A 14270-nucleotide genomic window follows, 5' to 3' on the forward strand; every position below is an offset into this window, starting at 1 on the left:
CATCCTGGGCAACATAGGCCCTTGTCAGGAAAAGCAAGGTCAGGGATACAGCTTAGTGGTAGAGGGTTCACTTCATACTCATAGGCCTTCCCCTTGAGGCTTGACCCAAGACCACTCTCCCCATGGCCCCAAGTTGGTTTAGTTGGGAGCATTTTTTATAACAGAGGCGGTCCTAAAATATGGTAGATGTGGATTAAATGCCATCAGTTGGTAGGTACAGTGATTGTGTTAAATTCTGGTCACCCATCTGTATGTAGTGTTCTCTTTATGTCCCACTAAAAACCCACCTGCTTTTCCTCCCAGTCGCTTGTTTATTGGGTTCAGGCTCTCATATTTTTTTCCTTTTATTGAAAATAGATTCTTTGCTCCTACAATATAATCTGATGTCAACCTTTATTAATGGAAAAGTAAAAGAGGGGAGGATCCTGCTGGAAGTTGGAGGTCTGGAGCCTTAGAAAAATCATGCTTTCTGTTTGAAAGCTGTTAGTATAAGGGGAGTGCTATTTAAGGCAACCTGTAATAACCTACCAGGACATTCCGATGCTGTTATTTAAGGCAACCTACAATGGCCTGTCAGGACAATATTACCCTGTGTGCTTTTGGATCATGACTGTTTTCTCTTTTGCTCCTGGTGACCAGTAAACATTTCTGGACTACCAAGAACTTTGCACAAATTCTAACACGGTATCACCACTTTTATGCTCTGAGCCATTATGGCTGTAGGCTTATGGCTTCACTGGAGAAGAGCAAGCTGGCATTCAGTCCTCACTATCCTTGACTCCTTAGACCTGATGCCCTTATGCACATCTACACATAATAGGGTTCTTAATAGAATAAATCAAATTATATACATTTTAGTTTTTTGGCAATATGTCTCTCTTCACAGTAGATACGAAAATTTGAAGTGCTCTTTGCTGGAATTACAAAATCCATTTTTATTAAATGTTAAAATATGATTTAATAGGGTTTATAAGTTGTACAGGTGAATAGGAAAACAAGGTATTTCTATTGATGCCCTCTAATTAGTGCCTTAGTGTATTGTATAGAATCTTTAATTATATATGAAGGCATGGACACAAAACCACATAATATGTAACATGCAGGCACATAGATGGAACACTTTGCCTGAACAGTAGTAGTTCAGTGGTTGGTTAATACGAAATACTTTGTGCCGGGCAGTGATGGCGCACGCCTTTAATCCCAGCACCTGGGAGGCAGAGGCAGGTGGATCTCTGTGAGTTCTACAGCATGAGTTCCAGTACAGCCAGGACTGTTACTTAGGGACACCCTGCTCGAAAGACAAGAAACAAAACAAAAGAAATATTTTTGCTTACTTCTAAAGTACACATTTGTCATATTTTAACATTTCTTGTTTTCAGAACATTTTATTCCTGCTGCCCCATGAGTGTGTGTGTGTGTGTGTGTGTGTGTGCGCGCGCGCGCGCGCGCGCGCGCGTGTGCGCCCATACATGTGAACCTGTGTAGTTAGCCTGGTACCCTGCTAGCTGTGTGGTATATCATGCTCTGCCACTGAGCATGTCTCCACCCATGCATTTAAATTGTGTTGTTGTTGAGATAGGATCTTTGTTCATAGCCGAAGTTGCTCTGGGCAACTCTGTAGCTTCAGTTGGTCTCAAATTCAGTAATATCTTACCTCCACTACCCAAGGGCTGGCCAGCCAGTGCGCCACAGGATCAGCTGGCCTCTGCTTTCCCAGAGCAAGCATGCACTGTCAGTCAGCTTGCTGCCTGGGTGCTGGGAATCACATCCCCCATTTGCCAGCAGGTCCTTTACCTTCTGAGCCGTCCTTCCAGTTTTCTGTTTTCTTTTGTTTTTCAAGACAGGGTTTCTTCATGTAACCATCCTGGCTGTTCTAGCCGTCCTGGAACTCACTCTGTAGACCTCAAACTCGGAGATCTGTCTGTGTCTCCCTCCTGAGTGCTAGGATTAAAGGTGTGCACCATCAGCATCTAGCTGTGGTTCCAATTTTTAAGCTCCAGTTAAGTCAGTAGTGAAACTTATTTAACAAGATTTTATAATCAAGTCAGAATAAATAAATTAATCTCATGACTGGCAAGGTGGTTCAGTGGGTAAAATGCCTGCCACCTGATACCTGCTGACCTGAGTTCAGTCCCAGGATCCACATGATGGAAGGAGAAAACCAATCTGAAAAGTTGTCCTTTGTCTTCCACCATTACATGCACACAGGTTTGCCTGCATACACACATGCACACACATACGCACCAAATATGTAATAAAAATTTAATCTGAGAACTATGCAAAATCTAAACTGTTGAAGTTTTTTCATAGCGTTAACTATGAAAAGGTTAAAGTTTTCAAATGTACGGGTTTTAGTGTTGGTGTGCCTGCTCAGCAGTTAAAGCACACACTGTTTTTACAGGAGACCCGAGCCTGATTTCAGCACTCAACGTCAGTCATCTCACAAGAGCCTGGATCTCTGGTTTCAGAGGGTCTGATGCCGTGGCCCTCAGGGCTCTGGTCTTCACTTGCACACACTCCCATCAAAATTAAATCCCTCAGAAAAAATTTAAAGTTAAAAACCACAAAGCAAATAAGAAAGCTGTATTAAATTATTGGGAATTGGCAGATATTTCTTTTTGTTTTGTTTTTTTTTACATTTAGTTTACTTTTTCTTTTAGTATTTGTTTTATTTTTGTGGGTGGGGCATGTAAGTCTGCTGCACCATGGGGCATGTGTGGAGGTGGAGGACAACCTTGGTGAGGTGGTTCTCTTCTTCCACCATGGAGGTCTGGGGACTGAGCCCCGGAGTCAGGCTTTGAGACGAATACCTTTAACCTTCTTTGCCACCTCACTGATCCCTTATGTTTACATTTTACTCCTAGCTTTACTCCTTCCTCTTTAAGATCCTCCATTTCAGCCTCCAGTTTCCTCACCTAATTAATCAGCGGCAGCTTTTGGTTTGTGTTTTTATTGCTGCATTTGATAATCCGTGTTATGTTTCTGCTAACCTTGAGAAGTCCATATGTAAAAAGCCAGTTGATAGCATTTATCTGTTTGCTCTCATAATCGTTTGGTAGATTGAGATTTTGGCTAAATGGCATTTGAATATCTTCCATCTTACTAGTTAGGTTTGCTTTCACTTTGACGAGAAACTGTTCATTTTTCATATTGCTAGTTAAAGAAAAATGCTGCTAAGTAAAAACTTGTGCATACACATATACATTTTTACGTGAAGGAGTTATGAAAAACTGAATCCAATTAGAATTGATTTTGCTTTAAGATTATTTGCATTTATTACCTTATTTAAGCATATAAGTAATAATTTTCATAAGTGGCCAGTTACAGCCCAAGATTCATGTAAAAGACTTATGATTGATTTTTTTATAGTTGAGCAGTCTGCTGTATTCCACTGACAATACAAAACACCAATAGGAACTAGGATTAATGCTCTTCTGTATTAGTTAAGGTTAATTCTTTCCTTTCCTGTAAAAACGTTTTGACATTTTTTTTCAACAAGGTTTTTTGTTTTTGTTTTTTCCTGTGCTAAGACTAACTTTGTCTTGTCTGTAAGAACTGAGGCATCAGACAAGTCGCTGGCCAAGGTCATGCAGATCATTCAAAAGCAGAGACCTGAGCCTGGGAGCTCTGTGCCATTCCAGCGGCCGTGTTTTGTCTTTACACAGACTGGCCCTGCCAGAAAGTCTACTAAACCGTAGTTGTAGAGTAATGTAGTAGAGGTATTAAATATACTTTTTATTTGCTGGAACATTATTTTGCTTGACATGCAATAGAAAACTGCAAACAGAAGGCAATACAATTACGTGTTCTCTGGATGGCTAGAGTCCATGTTTCCTAAAGGTAGTTTGGCCTAGAAGTGTATATTTCATTGTTACGTACACAAACGCTGTGCTCGTGTCCGTCACAGTGTAGGACTGCTGAGCTAATGGGACTTGACATTGGGCCACCAGCAAAGTTAACGCATTTTCATCCCAAGCCTTAGTTATTTTTATCTTATTTCTTTATAATTATTAGTTTTAATTTTGTTTTTATTGTTGAGGCAGTCTTCCTGTTTAGTCCAGGTTGGCCTTGAATATGGGATCCTCCTCCTTCAACCCTTGGAGTTCCTGGATGTAATAACTGTAAGTTATTCAACACCACTATGCCTGGCTCAGTAAATCTCTTTGTAAATGGACTTTTGAGGGTTGGGGACAGTTAAGAAAGTAGTGATTCATAAAAGCCTTTGTTCTTTGAAGTAGGAAGTAAATTAACAAGGATGGTTCTGAACTGGGGAAGCTGCTCAGTGATACACTAACAACATAGGCAAGACCCTGGGGTCGACAGCTGGCACCACAGAACAATTGGTTGGTTGATGGACTGTTTAGTTAACCAGAACATCTTGTTTGGGACTGTGTTTTCATTGTTCTTCCCTTACATTTTAAGACTATGTTTATAGTTTTGACAGTATGTTGTTTAGTGTCATGTTTACGTTCTATAGACGTTTCATAATAAGCAGAAACACATTTTCAATCTAACAGATATTTACTATTAGAAAAACTAAGTGTCCTATATGGGGTATCAAACCTGAGTGAGAAACTGACTTTTCTGTGTTCTTAGCTGCCAGTGCTTCGTCTTTGGTTGATGATACTTGGATCCACTTATACCTGGGTTATAATGACATTAGATCAAGGGGACAACAGCCCTGTTCAGAAAGTCACAATAAGGATTAAAGAGAGAACTTTAAGGGCTGAGCACTTAGTTCCCAGAGCCATTCAGTAATACCTTATTTAATGTTTGGACACAGCTGCCAAAAATAGGTGAGGTTGCTCTGAAATTAGCTAGCCATCACATCCAGTGAGCACTTGCAGCTTCCTGCTCCTCAGGAAGTATGGAAGCAAAGTGGTGGGGTGTTATGCGCCTGGCTCTTTCTTTGCTTGTGCATTGTATTAAGAGTTATATTGTTAACTAGCTAAGAAGACTACAAGCTCCTGCAGGACAGGGGACAGTGTCTTGTGTTTCATTCCCATTTCTGGTATGTAGTGAGCATTCCAGTAATATAGAATAAATGCATGTTCTTTGAGAGTCTTGAGGCTTCAACCAGAGGACTCTCTACAGTAATATGAATCCACCAAGAAGTAATGTCTTTCATCTATTATCTTTCAGACTTTCAGTGCTAAAGTTTATTAAATATTAACCACTACTAACATTTCATAAAAATTTGTTTTTATCATTTTTAAGTATTAAGTCCTTGCTATCTATGATACCTGGTCTCCACAAAGTAATTCACTCACCCTTTCTGTACATGTATGCTAAGTGCGATAAAACTTAGTTTTTGATCATTTATATTAAAAAATTTAGATTGATTTAATTTTGTGTATGAGTTTTTCGCCTACATGTATGTATGTGCATTATGTGTGTACCTGGAGCCTCAGAGGTCAGAAGAGGGCAACGGATCACCTGGGACTCGAGCTACAAATGATTGTGTGAGCCACCATGTGGATGCTGGAATTAAATGGAATTCCTCTGCAAGACCAACTCTTGCAAGTTGCAAAGTGCTCTTAACCACTGAGCCATCATTCCAGTCCATCATTTTGATATTTTAAACTATTATTCAGTCTCTCAGTAGCAAACAGATAAAAGGGTTTGCTGAATATGATAAATAGGGAAAATGTAGATTCATGTTTTACTGGAGAATGAGAGTATACTTAACAGGCTCCAGCAATAGAAGTAACTCTAAATTTAAGCAGTCAACTGCTCATTTTCTTCTGTAGGATGTTTACAGCATTCTGTAAAACACCCATTCAGAGTGTAGTATGCAGACATTGCTGGGTCATGAGCTGTGTGTTGCCTGTCTGAAGAAGTAAGGTAAGAAACTGAAATTTTAGAAGCCTGATAGAGGAATCTTATAGCTTCATGATTTACAACCTTGGAAATTACGTATTTAATGTAAATTCATTTCATTTTTCCATTAGTTCACTTTATTTCTTTACAAAATTATTAGCATCTAATGAATTGGAAATGTAACAAATTCTGCTTGGCATGGTGACACATTCCTGGGAAGGTGGAGGCAGGAAGATCAGAGCTCTAAGGCCTGCCTTCATCAACTACATAGTGAGCTTGAGGCTGGGCTGGGCTGTATGAGACCCCGTCTTATTGAACAGAAAAAAAGATAGCCTTCACCAAAAATAATTTGCAGAACACTATTCTAAAACAGTGGTAATAATCTTTCGTACGTGTGCCTGATCCTCCAAGTGATACCATAGTCATTGAGGAACTGAGTAGTTTTTCTCTACCATTGTTTCTGGAAAGGAGTCTGGCATAACCTTGTCTTTCGTGCAGTGGTGTTTTTGCTTAAGAACCACTGCTCTAGGGCTGGGAAGATGACTTCGTGGATGAGAGTGCTTGCTGTTTAAGCACGAGGATCTGAGTTCAAATCCTAGCCCCTACTTAAGGGCCCAGTGTAGCTGCATGTGTCCCCACTCACATTTCTCCGCACCTCATCTCTACAGGAAGATGAATATTGTATATTAGGATTGTACAGATTATAAAATAGAGCGCAGTTTACAACTGAGGATAAACAGGCAATTTGTTCTCAGGGTGGTGTTTAATAAATTTCATCACAAAATGAAAATAATTTTTAATTTATTTGGTCTCTGACTAATATTTGCAATGATTCAGTAAGAATCTCTAAATAAAGACCAGGTGGGATTGTGCAGGCCTTTAATCCCAGCACTAGGGAGGTTGCAACAGATGAATCTCTTAGTCCAGGCCAGCCTGGACTATTTAGTGAGCTTCAGACTACCTGGAACTACATAGTAAGACCTGTCTCAAAAAAAAAAAAAAAAGAAAGAAAGAAAGAAAAAAAGAAAAGAAAAGCCTACTGCCATAGATATTTTCAAAACAGTCCTATGCTAGAACTGCTTGCAAGGGTTTTCTGCTTTCTCGGCCGTGTCATGAAAGTGCCCTTTGGGATGAAGTGCTACTGTAGGTGCCTAGCCATCTGCTGGGTGGAATTTAAAGGGCCCACCTCAGGCATTTAGTCGTGATAGCAGGGAAAGCACTATGAATGGTGTCTTAGAACTACTGGAGTTTAGGAGAGGTCTCATGGTTTGAATCTGTTTCAAGGCCAGAATTCATTGTTCTTAGCTCAGCATTCCCAGTGAGTATGGTAGTTTCATACTTGCCTTGTGGCTGTATGTGTGTATGTTAGTGAGAGAATTCTGTGAACAGCAGTTCAGATAAAGACTGCCCGACTTCCCAATGATAGACTCACAAAATCTAGTCTGTTTTATCTGTGTTCAGTTTTTCAAATGCTTTTATTATTATTTATGTGTCTGGATGTTTTGCCTGTATGTATTATGTTGATGTACCATGTACATGCCTGATACCCATGGAGGCCAGAAGAGGGCAGTACAGCCCCTTAGACTGGAATTAGAAATGGTGGTGAGCTTCCATGTTGGTACTAGGAATCAAACCCGGGTTCTCTAGAAGAGCAGCCATGCTCTTCACAGCTGAGCCATCTCTCCAGCCCGTGTCCAGTTTTTTAAGATTATACACCTGAATATTTGATTAAACAATTTTATATTTTATTTTAAAAGTGAGTTCTATTTAAATTCAAAAAATTACAAAATGTTTAACATATCTGCAGAATGTTCTCACAAGTACACATATGGCATTTGTCACAGTTCATATTTTAAAATACATAGAGCTGTTAAACCCAGGAGTTTTGCTTACTGCTTACTAATAGTTTTCTTACATCGTGGACTCAACTTTCAAATGAGTGCTTACTAAAAGAAACTTAAAACTGTTTCAGGATGGGCATGGTGGTTCTTATTTCGGTACCCAGGAAGCCGAGGTAGGAAGATCACAAATTCCAACCCCGCTTGGGCTACAGATTAAGACCCTGTCTCAAAACAAGGACCAAAAACAAACAAAACCCTGTTTTGGCAATTAAATCATATGACTCTAGGCCTAGCATGGTGGTGCATGCCTTTAATTCCAGCACTTAGGAGGCAAAGACAGGAGGATCTCCATGAGTTCAAGTCCAGCCTGGTCTATGTAGTCCAGACAGCCAGTCTACATAGTGAGACTCTGTCTCTAAAAAGCAAAATGAATAAATAAATAATAAAAATAAAATTAAAAAGCAAATAAAAAATAAAGATCATATGACTCTAGGTTATTCATATTTAATACAACTTTCAATTTCCAAGAACCAAGAAAAAATACTAAGTATTTCCAAAAATTTGAGTATTTCTGCCATTAGATAGAATAATTAAAATGTGTTACAACTCAATAATCCTTGTGAAAGTAATTTTCTACTGACTTCGCTGGTTCTGGTCTTTTCACTAAGCCTAACTTGTCTTTATTTTCTTTTAAATAAATGCCTGAATCAGACAAAACATGGGTTATCATGAATTATGAGTTCGGTCTAAAAATACATAATTGAATGGGGTGGCATGGTAAGTTATAATTTCAAAATAATTACCCCAAGTAATCTCATTCTTCTGAAGAATGAGTATTCTGACAATTTAAAGGTATAGTTACAAATAAAACATTTTAGCCGGGCGATGGTGGTACACGCCTTTAATCCCAGCACTCGGGAGGCAGAGGCAGGCGGATCTCTGTGGGTTCAAGACCAGCCTGGTCTACAAGAGCTAGTTCCAGGACAGGCTCCAAAGCCACAGCGAAACCCTGTCTTGAAAAACCAAAAAAAATTTTTTTTTTTACTATGACTAATTAGTAAAGGGAATGTGTAATTTTGGGTCTAATATAGAAATCACTGTGGGAGTGCTTAAAATTAAAAATGCTGCTTTTGTGTAAAGACTCCTGGTCTGACCTCAGTATCTTATTATTTTAAAATGTGACAATGTGTGGAAACTTGTTTTTTTTTTCTCCTTTTCTCAATAAAAAAATGGAAAAAAAAATGTGACAATGTAAATATTCCAGCACAACAACCCTCTCAAAGCACAAAGCATTTCTGCAGCTCTCCAGTGTGTGTGAAATGAAACTTGACTCTGCGGTGATTAAAGCTAAAGTTCACCCTCCAGCATATTTCCTAACATTTCATTTTGAAAATTTTGAAATGTACCAAAAACTTGAGTGTTGCATGAGTTCTAATTGATCTTAATAACAACAACCTTATCAGGTAGCTCTTCTGACATGAATCAGAGATTTTGGGTTTCACTTTAACAAGCATGCCTGGGTTTAGAGAAAGAGAGAGCCATAGTCCAACTCCGAAGCCAGCTTTAATTTCAATTGGACTGGGACTACAAAAAGATCCTTTGCATTATATGTTTGTAGAGAACAGCAGAAACAAACATTTGGAAAGATTTATGGACCTTTATCCTGTTGGAATTGTAATATACCAATAACCTAATTTACCCTTTTTTCTTGGGACATTTTTTTTTGGGGGTGATTTGTCTATTTCCTTCCGGTGTCTCATTTGCCCAGTAGTCTTCAGATTCTTTAAGTAGATACCTTTATTTTTCTCCTGAAAGACAAAAATGAAACCCTTCCCCCAACCCTAATTTTGAGGAGGTTCCCTTTTAGCAAGTTATATCTTATCAAATGAAATCATTTGTTAGTTTTAGAGGTTAGTTTAGATTGAACAGCCATGTTGTTTGATGAACTATCATCTCTTCTAGTTAAGAGGTCTCTCTTGTTCAAATTGAACCTTTATCAATTTTGATGATGTCCATAGATTTTATTCTCCTGTGGAAACAAAGCGAAACCCCTTCCCCAACATAACACACGTCCTGGTTTCCATTCTGAGGTCAACACACCTTTAAAGTATACAGGCAGATTTAATTTCATAGTTTTTTCATTATCCGATGTCTCTCCACAGCTGTTATTCCTTTCTTATTAGTATTTAGAAAGTTCAAAGTTAATAAAGCATTATGCAATCTATTTCTGGGGTCTTTATGATCCCTTTTGTTTATTTAACATATTCTTTAGAATTCAATTTGATCTTTCTATAACTGTCTGCCCTGTAGGATTGTGTGGTACACTTGTAATATTCTTTGTATTGCAATAAGCAAAAAACCTGTTTCATTTTCTTAGAGAAATATCCTGGAGCATTGTCTGTCCTTATTTGTACAGCTATACCCCTGATGGCCTAGTAAATGTGTGATTACTGAATCAGCTTTTTCCGAACTCAGAGCAGTTTCCCATTAAAACTTAAATAGGTATCAATGATGTGGTATACATATTTTAGTTTTCCAAATTCTACACAGTGGAACACACCCATCTGCCATATTTCATTCCTTTGAATGCCCTTGGGTTACTTCCTGCGGGTAGTGAAGTTTGGTTGTATAAAGAACAAGTAGGACATTTCCTTATAATTTCTTTGGCTTTGTTGCCAAGTGATGAAACAATACTTTAAAAAAAAAACCTTTGCAATTAACATATTTTTTATGAAATTCTGAGGCCTCCAGCACATTTTCTTTCAATAGTTTATCAATTTCTTCATGACCTTGTAGTAGAGGGCTGCTGAAGTCAATCTTTGGAAGAAATCTGTGAAGTTTTCCTTTGGGCCCTGTATAACTTTGGTAAATGGCTCAATTTTCTTTCCTACTTCTCCAATTCTGTCCCAAGATTTATAAAAAGCTTCCAGAATTTCTCCCAAGATATTTATATCTGCTCCCCAGTTTTTCCCACAGTTTTTTTCATTTTCACCTGGATCTCCCCAACAATCCCTGGCACTGAGCACTTTTTCAAATGTTTCTTAGCCATTTGTTTATCTTCCTTTTGTCAATTTTCTTTTCAAGACAGGATTTCTCTGTTAGCCCTGGCTGTCCTGGCACATAGATCAGGCTGGCCTTGAACACACAGATCAGTGTGCCTCTGCCTCCTGAGTGCTGCCACCACCCATCGTGTGTTGTTTCAATCATAAGCCTTGTCTTTCGATATTGAGTTTAAGAAATCTATGTATACTTTATATTCAAAGGTTTACATTTCATGGTAAATTGAAATATCAGTTCACTTCTTCCAAAATTTGAAAAATGCCTATTATTAATTAGAGCTTTGGAGCCTGTCCTGGAACTAGCTCTTGTAGACCAGGCTGGTCTCGAACTCACAGAGATCTGCCTGCCTCTGCCTCCCGAGTGCTGGGATTAAAGGCATGTGCCACCACTGCCCGGCCTAAAATAAACTTCTTATACAGTGAAATGCAAACAGACATTCCAAGTAAATTTACTGAATTTGGCAAATGCACTTACCTACTCCCTCACAAGATCACTATTATCATTCCAGGAAGTTTTGCCATGTGGGAGCCCAGTTAATCTCCACTCCACCCTTCCAGAGGCAACTATTGTACTCATTGGAAAAGCCACTAGCATGAATTTACCATACACAATAGGTTGTATTCTGACATTTTCATTCACATATATTATGTTCTTGTATCCTGTTCGCCTCTCTTCACTGCCCTCCTCGCTTTCTTCTCCTCCCACTGGTACCCCGCCTCTTCCTCTTTAGGTCTAGATCCCACATACAAGCTATGTCATGTTTGTCATTCCGAGCACAGTTTACTTTGCTTAATGTAATGGTTTCTGGTTGCACCCATTTTTCCTGAAACCCATATTTTCTTTGTCCATTCATCTGTTGTTAAAAACCTAGACTGCCTTCATCTGGTATTTGTATCATAGACTAGTTTGTCTCTTAAAATCTTGTAACAATGTGTTCACTTATGTACTGTTTGAGTTAAAGCATTTTAACTTGTGTTGAGATTCATTCCTGTTGTCTTTATCAGTTATTCATTTTTAAATTCTTGTATTGTAAGTATACTTTGACTCTATAGTTTTTCTCTTGTGAGTGTGTGTCTGAGATATTGTCACTTTGGGGATGTTAGGAATATGAACATTTTGTGGGGGCACGCTTGGTTATTAGGAGTTCTGCTTGAGAGTGGAGTTTTCTGATGATGGGTCAAGTGCCATGCCCTTTCCCATAGTTATCCTATTAACAGCCTCAGTAGCAATGCATGAAAGTCCTGCCGTTCCATATTCTTGCCACATTTGGCCTTGCTAATTTTTAGCAGTCTCAGTGGGACTCTAATAGTATTTCATGGGACAGCATATTACTTTAGGTGTCTCTGACATCCCACCTTCTTTATGTGATTACTCTCTGTTCACATCATTCAAGCAGTAAGCATTACTTTGCCTTCAGTTTTCTATGGCCTGCAGTTTTTTCTACAGTTCATCCTAGAAGAGAACTGTTTTGTACTTTAGCACAAAACATTGAGTTGGTAAATAAGTTACTCCTATCATAGACTATCAGGAATTTGTCACATTCCTACTTGTTTAGTTTGGCGTTTTTTGTTTTTGTTTTTGAAAGGAAGAGAGGGAGAGGATAACATTTAGATCTAGTCTTTTTTTAAGGTTTATTTTTGAGTGTGTGTGTTTGTCCCGTTTACATACTCATGCATGCAGGCATCAGATTCCCTAGAGCTGGACTTAAAGGCAGTTGTGAGCTGCCTTATGTAGATGCTGGGATTCACGGGAGTCCTCTACAAGAGCCGAATGCAATTTCTAAGCCATCTCTCCAACCTTGGGATCTAGTCTTATGCACAGAAACTATACAGGTATTTGTAAACATTGTTTCTGGTCATTGATATAAAAAACTAGCCACAGTTCATAAAAATGAACGTGAAAGGTGGGGCCCAATTGGAAAATATATCGGTACTAAAAGTATTCGTGAACGTTGAACTCTGAATGAATAGTGAAATCTTTGACAGTTTGATGGTGCTCTAAGTTCCTTCAGATGAAATCAGCTGAGTTATAAATATAGACAAAACACCTGACAATTATCTCAAAGATAGAAATAGATATAAATAAGCCAGGTGGGGTGGTGCACACCTTGATTCCCCATACTGGAGAAACAGACAGATAGGTGGATCTCTGTGTTCTTGGGTATCCAGTGATACATAGTGAGTCCCTGTCTCAAAAGACACATACATACGTACACACAGACAAACACAAGAGAGAGGGAGAGGAACATATTATTTTAAAAAAAGAAACATACATAGACTTCACAGGTTATAAACTTAACCTCTATAACAATCTTAAATTTACACCTTGGTTGCACCTTAGCACATTAGGATAGTGTGAAGGAACTTTTACAAGTCTTACGGTCCAGGCTCTATTCCAAAGCAGTTAAATAGGAATATCTATGATGGAACCCAGGCATCAGTATTTTAAAAGGTCCCCAGGTGCTTACAGTGTGCAGCCAAGCATGCAAACCAGGACTATTAGAAACACGTGAAGTAAAATTTGGTTAAGTGTGTGTGAAATTCCTTTTAAATAAGTCTACTACAGGGCTTTGGGCGTTTTAGAGTTTGTCTTCACCTGTTACATGCACCACGACTTTAGGCATCTTTTGTATCTATTTCTGTAGAGAATTAATGAGACTGTGAGGTAGAGTTTCTAGTCCAGTGCAGATTACAAAGTAGGTCTGCTGCCTGGGTTGGTTCTCCAAAAACAAATTTGTGTTTTTAGCAAAATTAGTTTCTCTTCTTGAATGTCACTACATGCACCTGAGCATTTAAAGCAGTGTTGCTTATAAAACATGTGTCATTAAATATTGGCTAAATAGATGCTTTTTCACCTGAAGGAGGAGAAAAGCCTTTGACTCTTAGGAGCTTTTCACCATATGCTTTGAACTTAAGCAACAACGGACACCCAACAGCCTACCTTTTGTTTTCTGAGTTGACAGAGTGCCAGTCTTCATTAAAGAGGGTAGTTTGTGAAAGAAATTATTCTCTCATCTTTCTCATGTGAAGTAAGAGGGTGATAATAAATTAAGTAAAGGAAACAGGTGGGAGACACAGGGCGGACAGCACCTGATGAGCTGCACCGGGGCTTCAGCTTTCCGCCGCCTGGAGAAACTGCCCAGACAGTTGGGGTTCTACAGGTTAATAACAATAAGCAAGGGGTGGAGTGCTTAAGCCTTTTAAGAGAATGATAAACACGGCGGAAGGCGTGTCTTCCAGCGCCCCACTCCCTTGGGGTTGCGATCACGTGGGCTCAGTACTTCCCGATTCCCAGCCACTGTCTCCCTAGGCTGTGTGATCTGAGTGTGGAGGGAGGCAGGGAAACACGGGAAGGAAATTTAAACGCAGAAAGAGCAGGGACTGGAAGGGGCGGTTAGAACAATGCCGCACTTCACAGTGACCAAGGTGGAGGACCCAGAGGAGGGGGCAGCAGGCCCGGTCTTCCCCGAGCCCAGCTCAGCAGAAATAAAAGCCCGGATTCAGGATCCCCAAGAGCCAGGTGAGTCCCGCGCTTGTAGCTTTGGGGACC

General features: G+C 39.3%; 1 protein-coding gene across 3 annotated transcripts in view; it reads left to right on the forward strand.

The window, feature by feature from the left end:
- Positions 1–14270, forward strand: part of Slc12a6 (solute carrier family 12 member 6) — a 94122-nt gene that overhangs the window by 5925 nt on the left and 73927 nt on the right. The window contains exon 1 of one of the 3 annotated variants that reach the window (XM_041679207.1): positions 14047–14240. The exons of the other annotated variants lie outside the window; for them this stretch is intronic. Coding sequence (XP_041535141.1) covers positions 14123–14240 — 118 coding nt within the window. The 5' untranslated portion in view covers positions 14047–14122. Of the gene's footprint in view, positions 1–14046; positions 14241–14270 lie in introns of those variants that run through there. 3 annotated transcript variants of the gene reach the window in all.

Source organism: Microtus oregoni, unplaced genomic scaffold (assembly GCF_018167655.1).
Source record: "Microtus oregoni isolate MIOR12 unplaced genomic scaffold, Mior012 000031F_ref0000149, whole genome shotgun sequence".
NCBI classification, from domain to species: Eukaryota; Metazoa; Chordata; class Mammalia; order Rodentia; family Cricetidae; genus Microtus; species Microtus oregoni.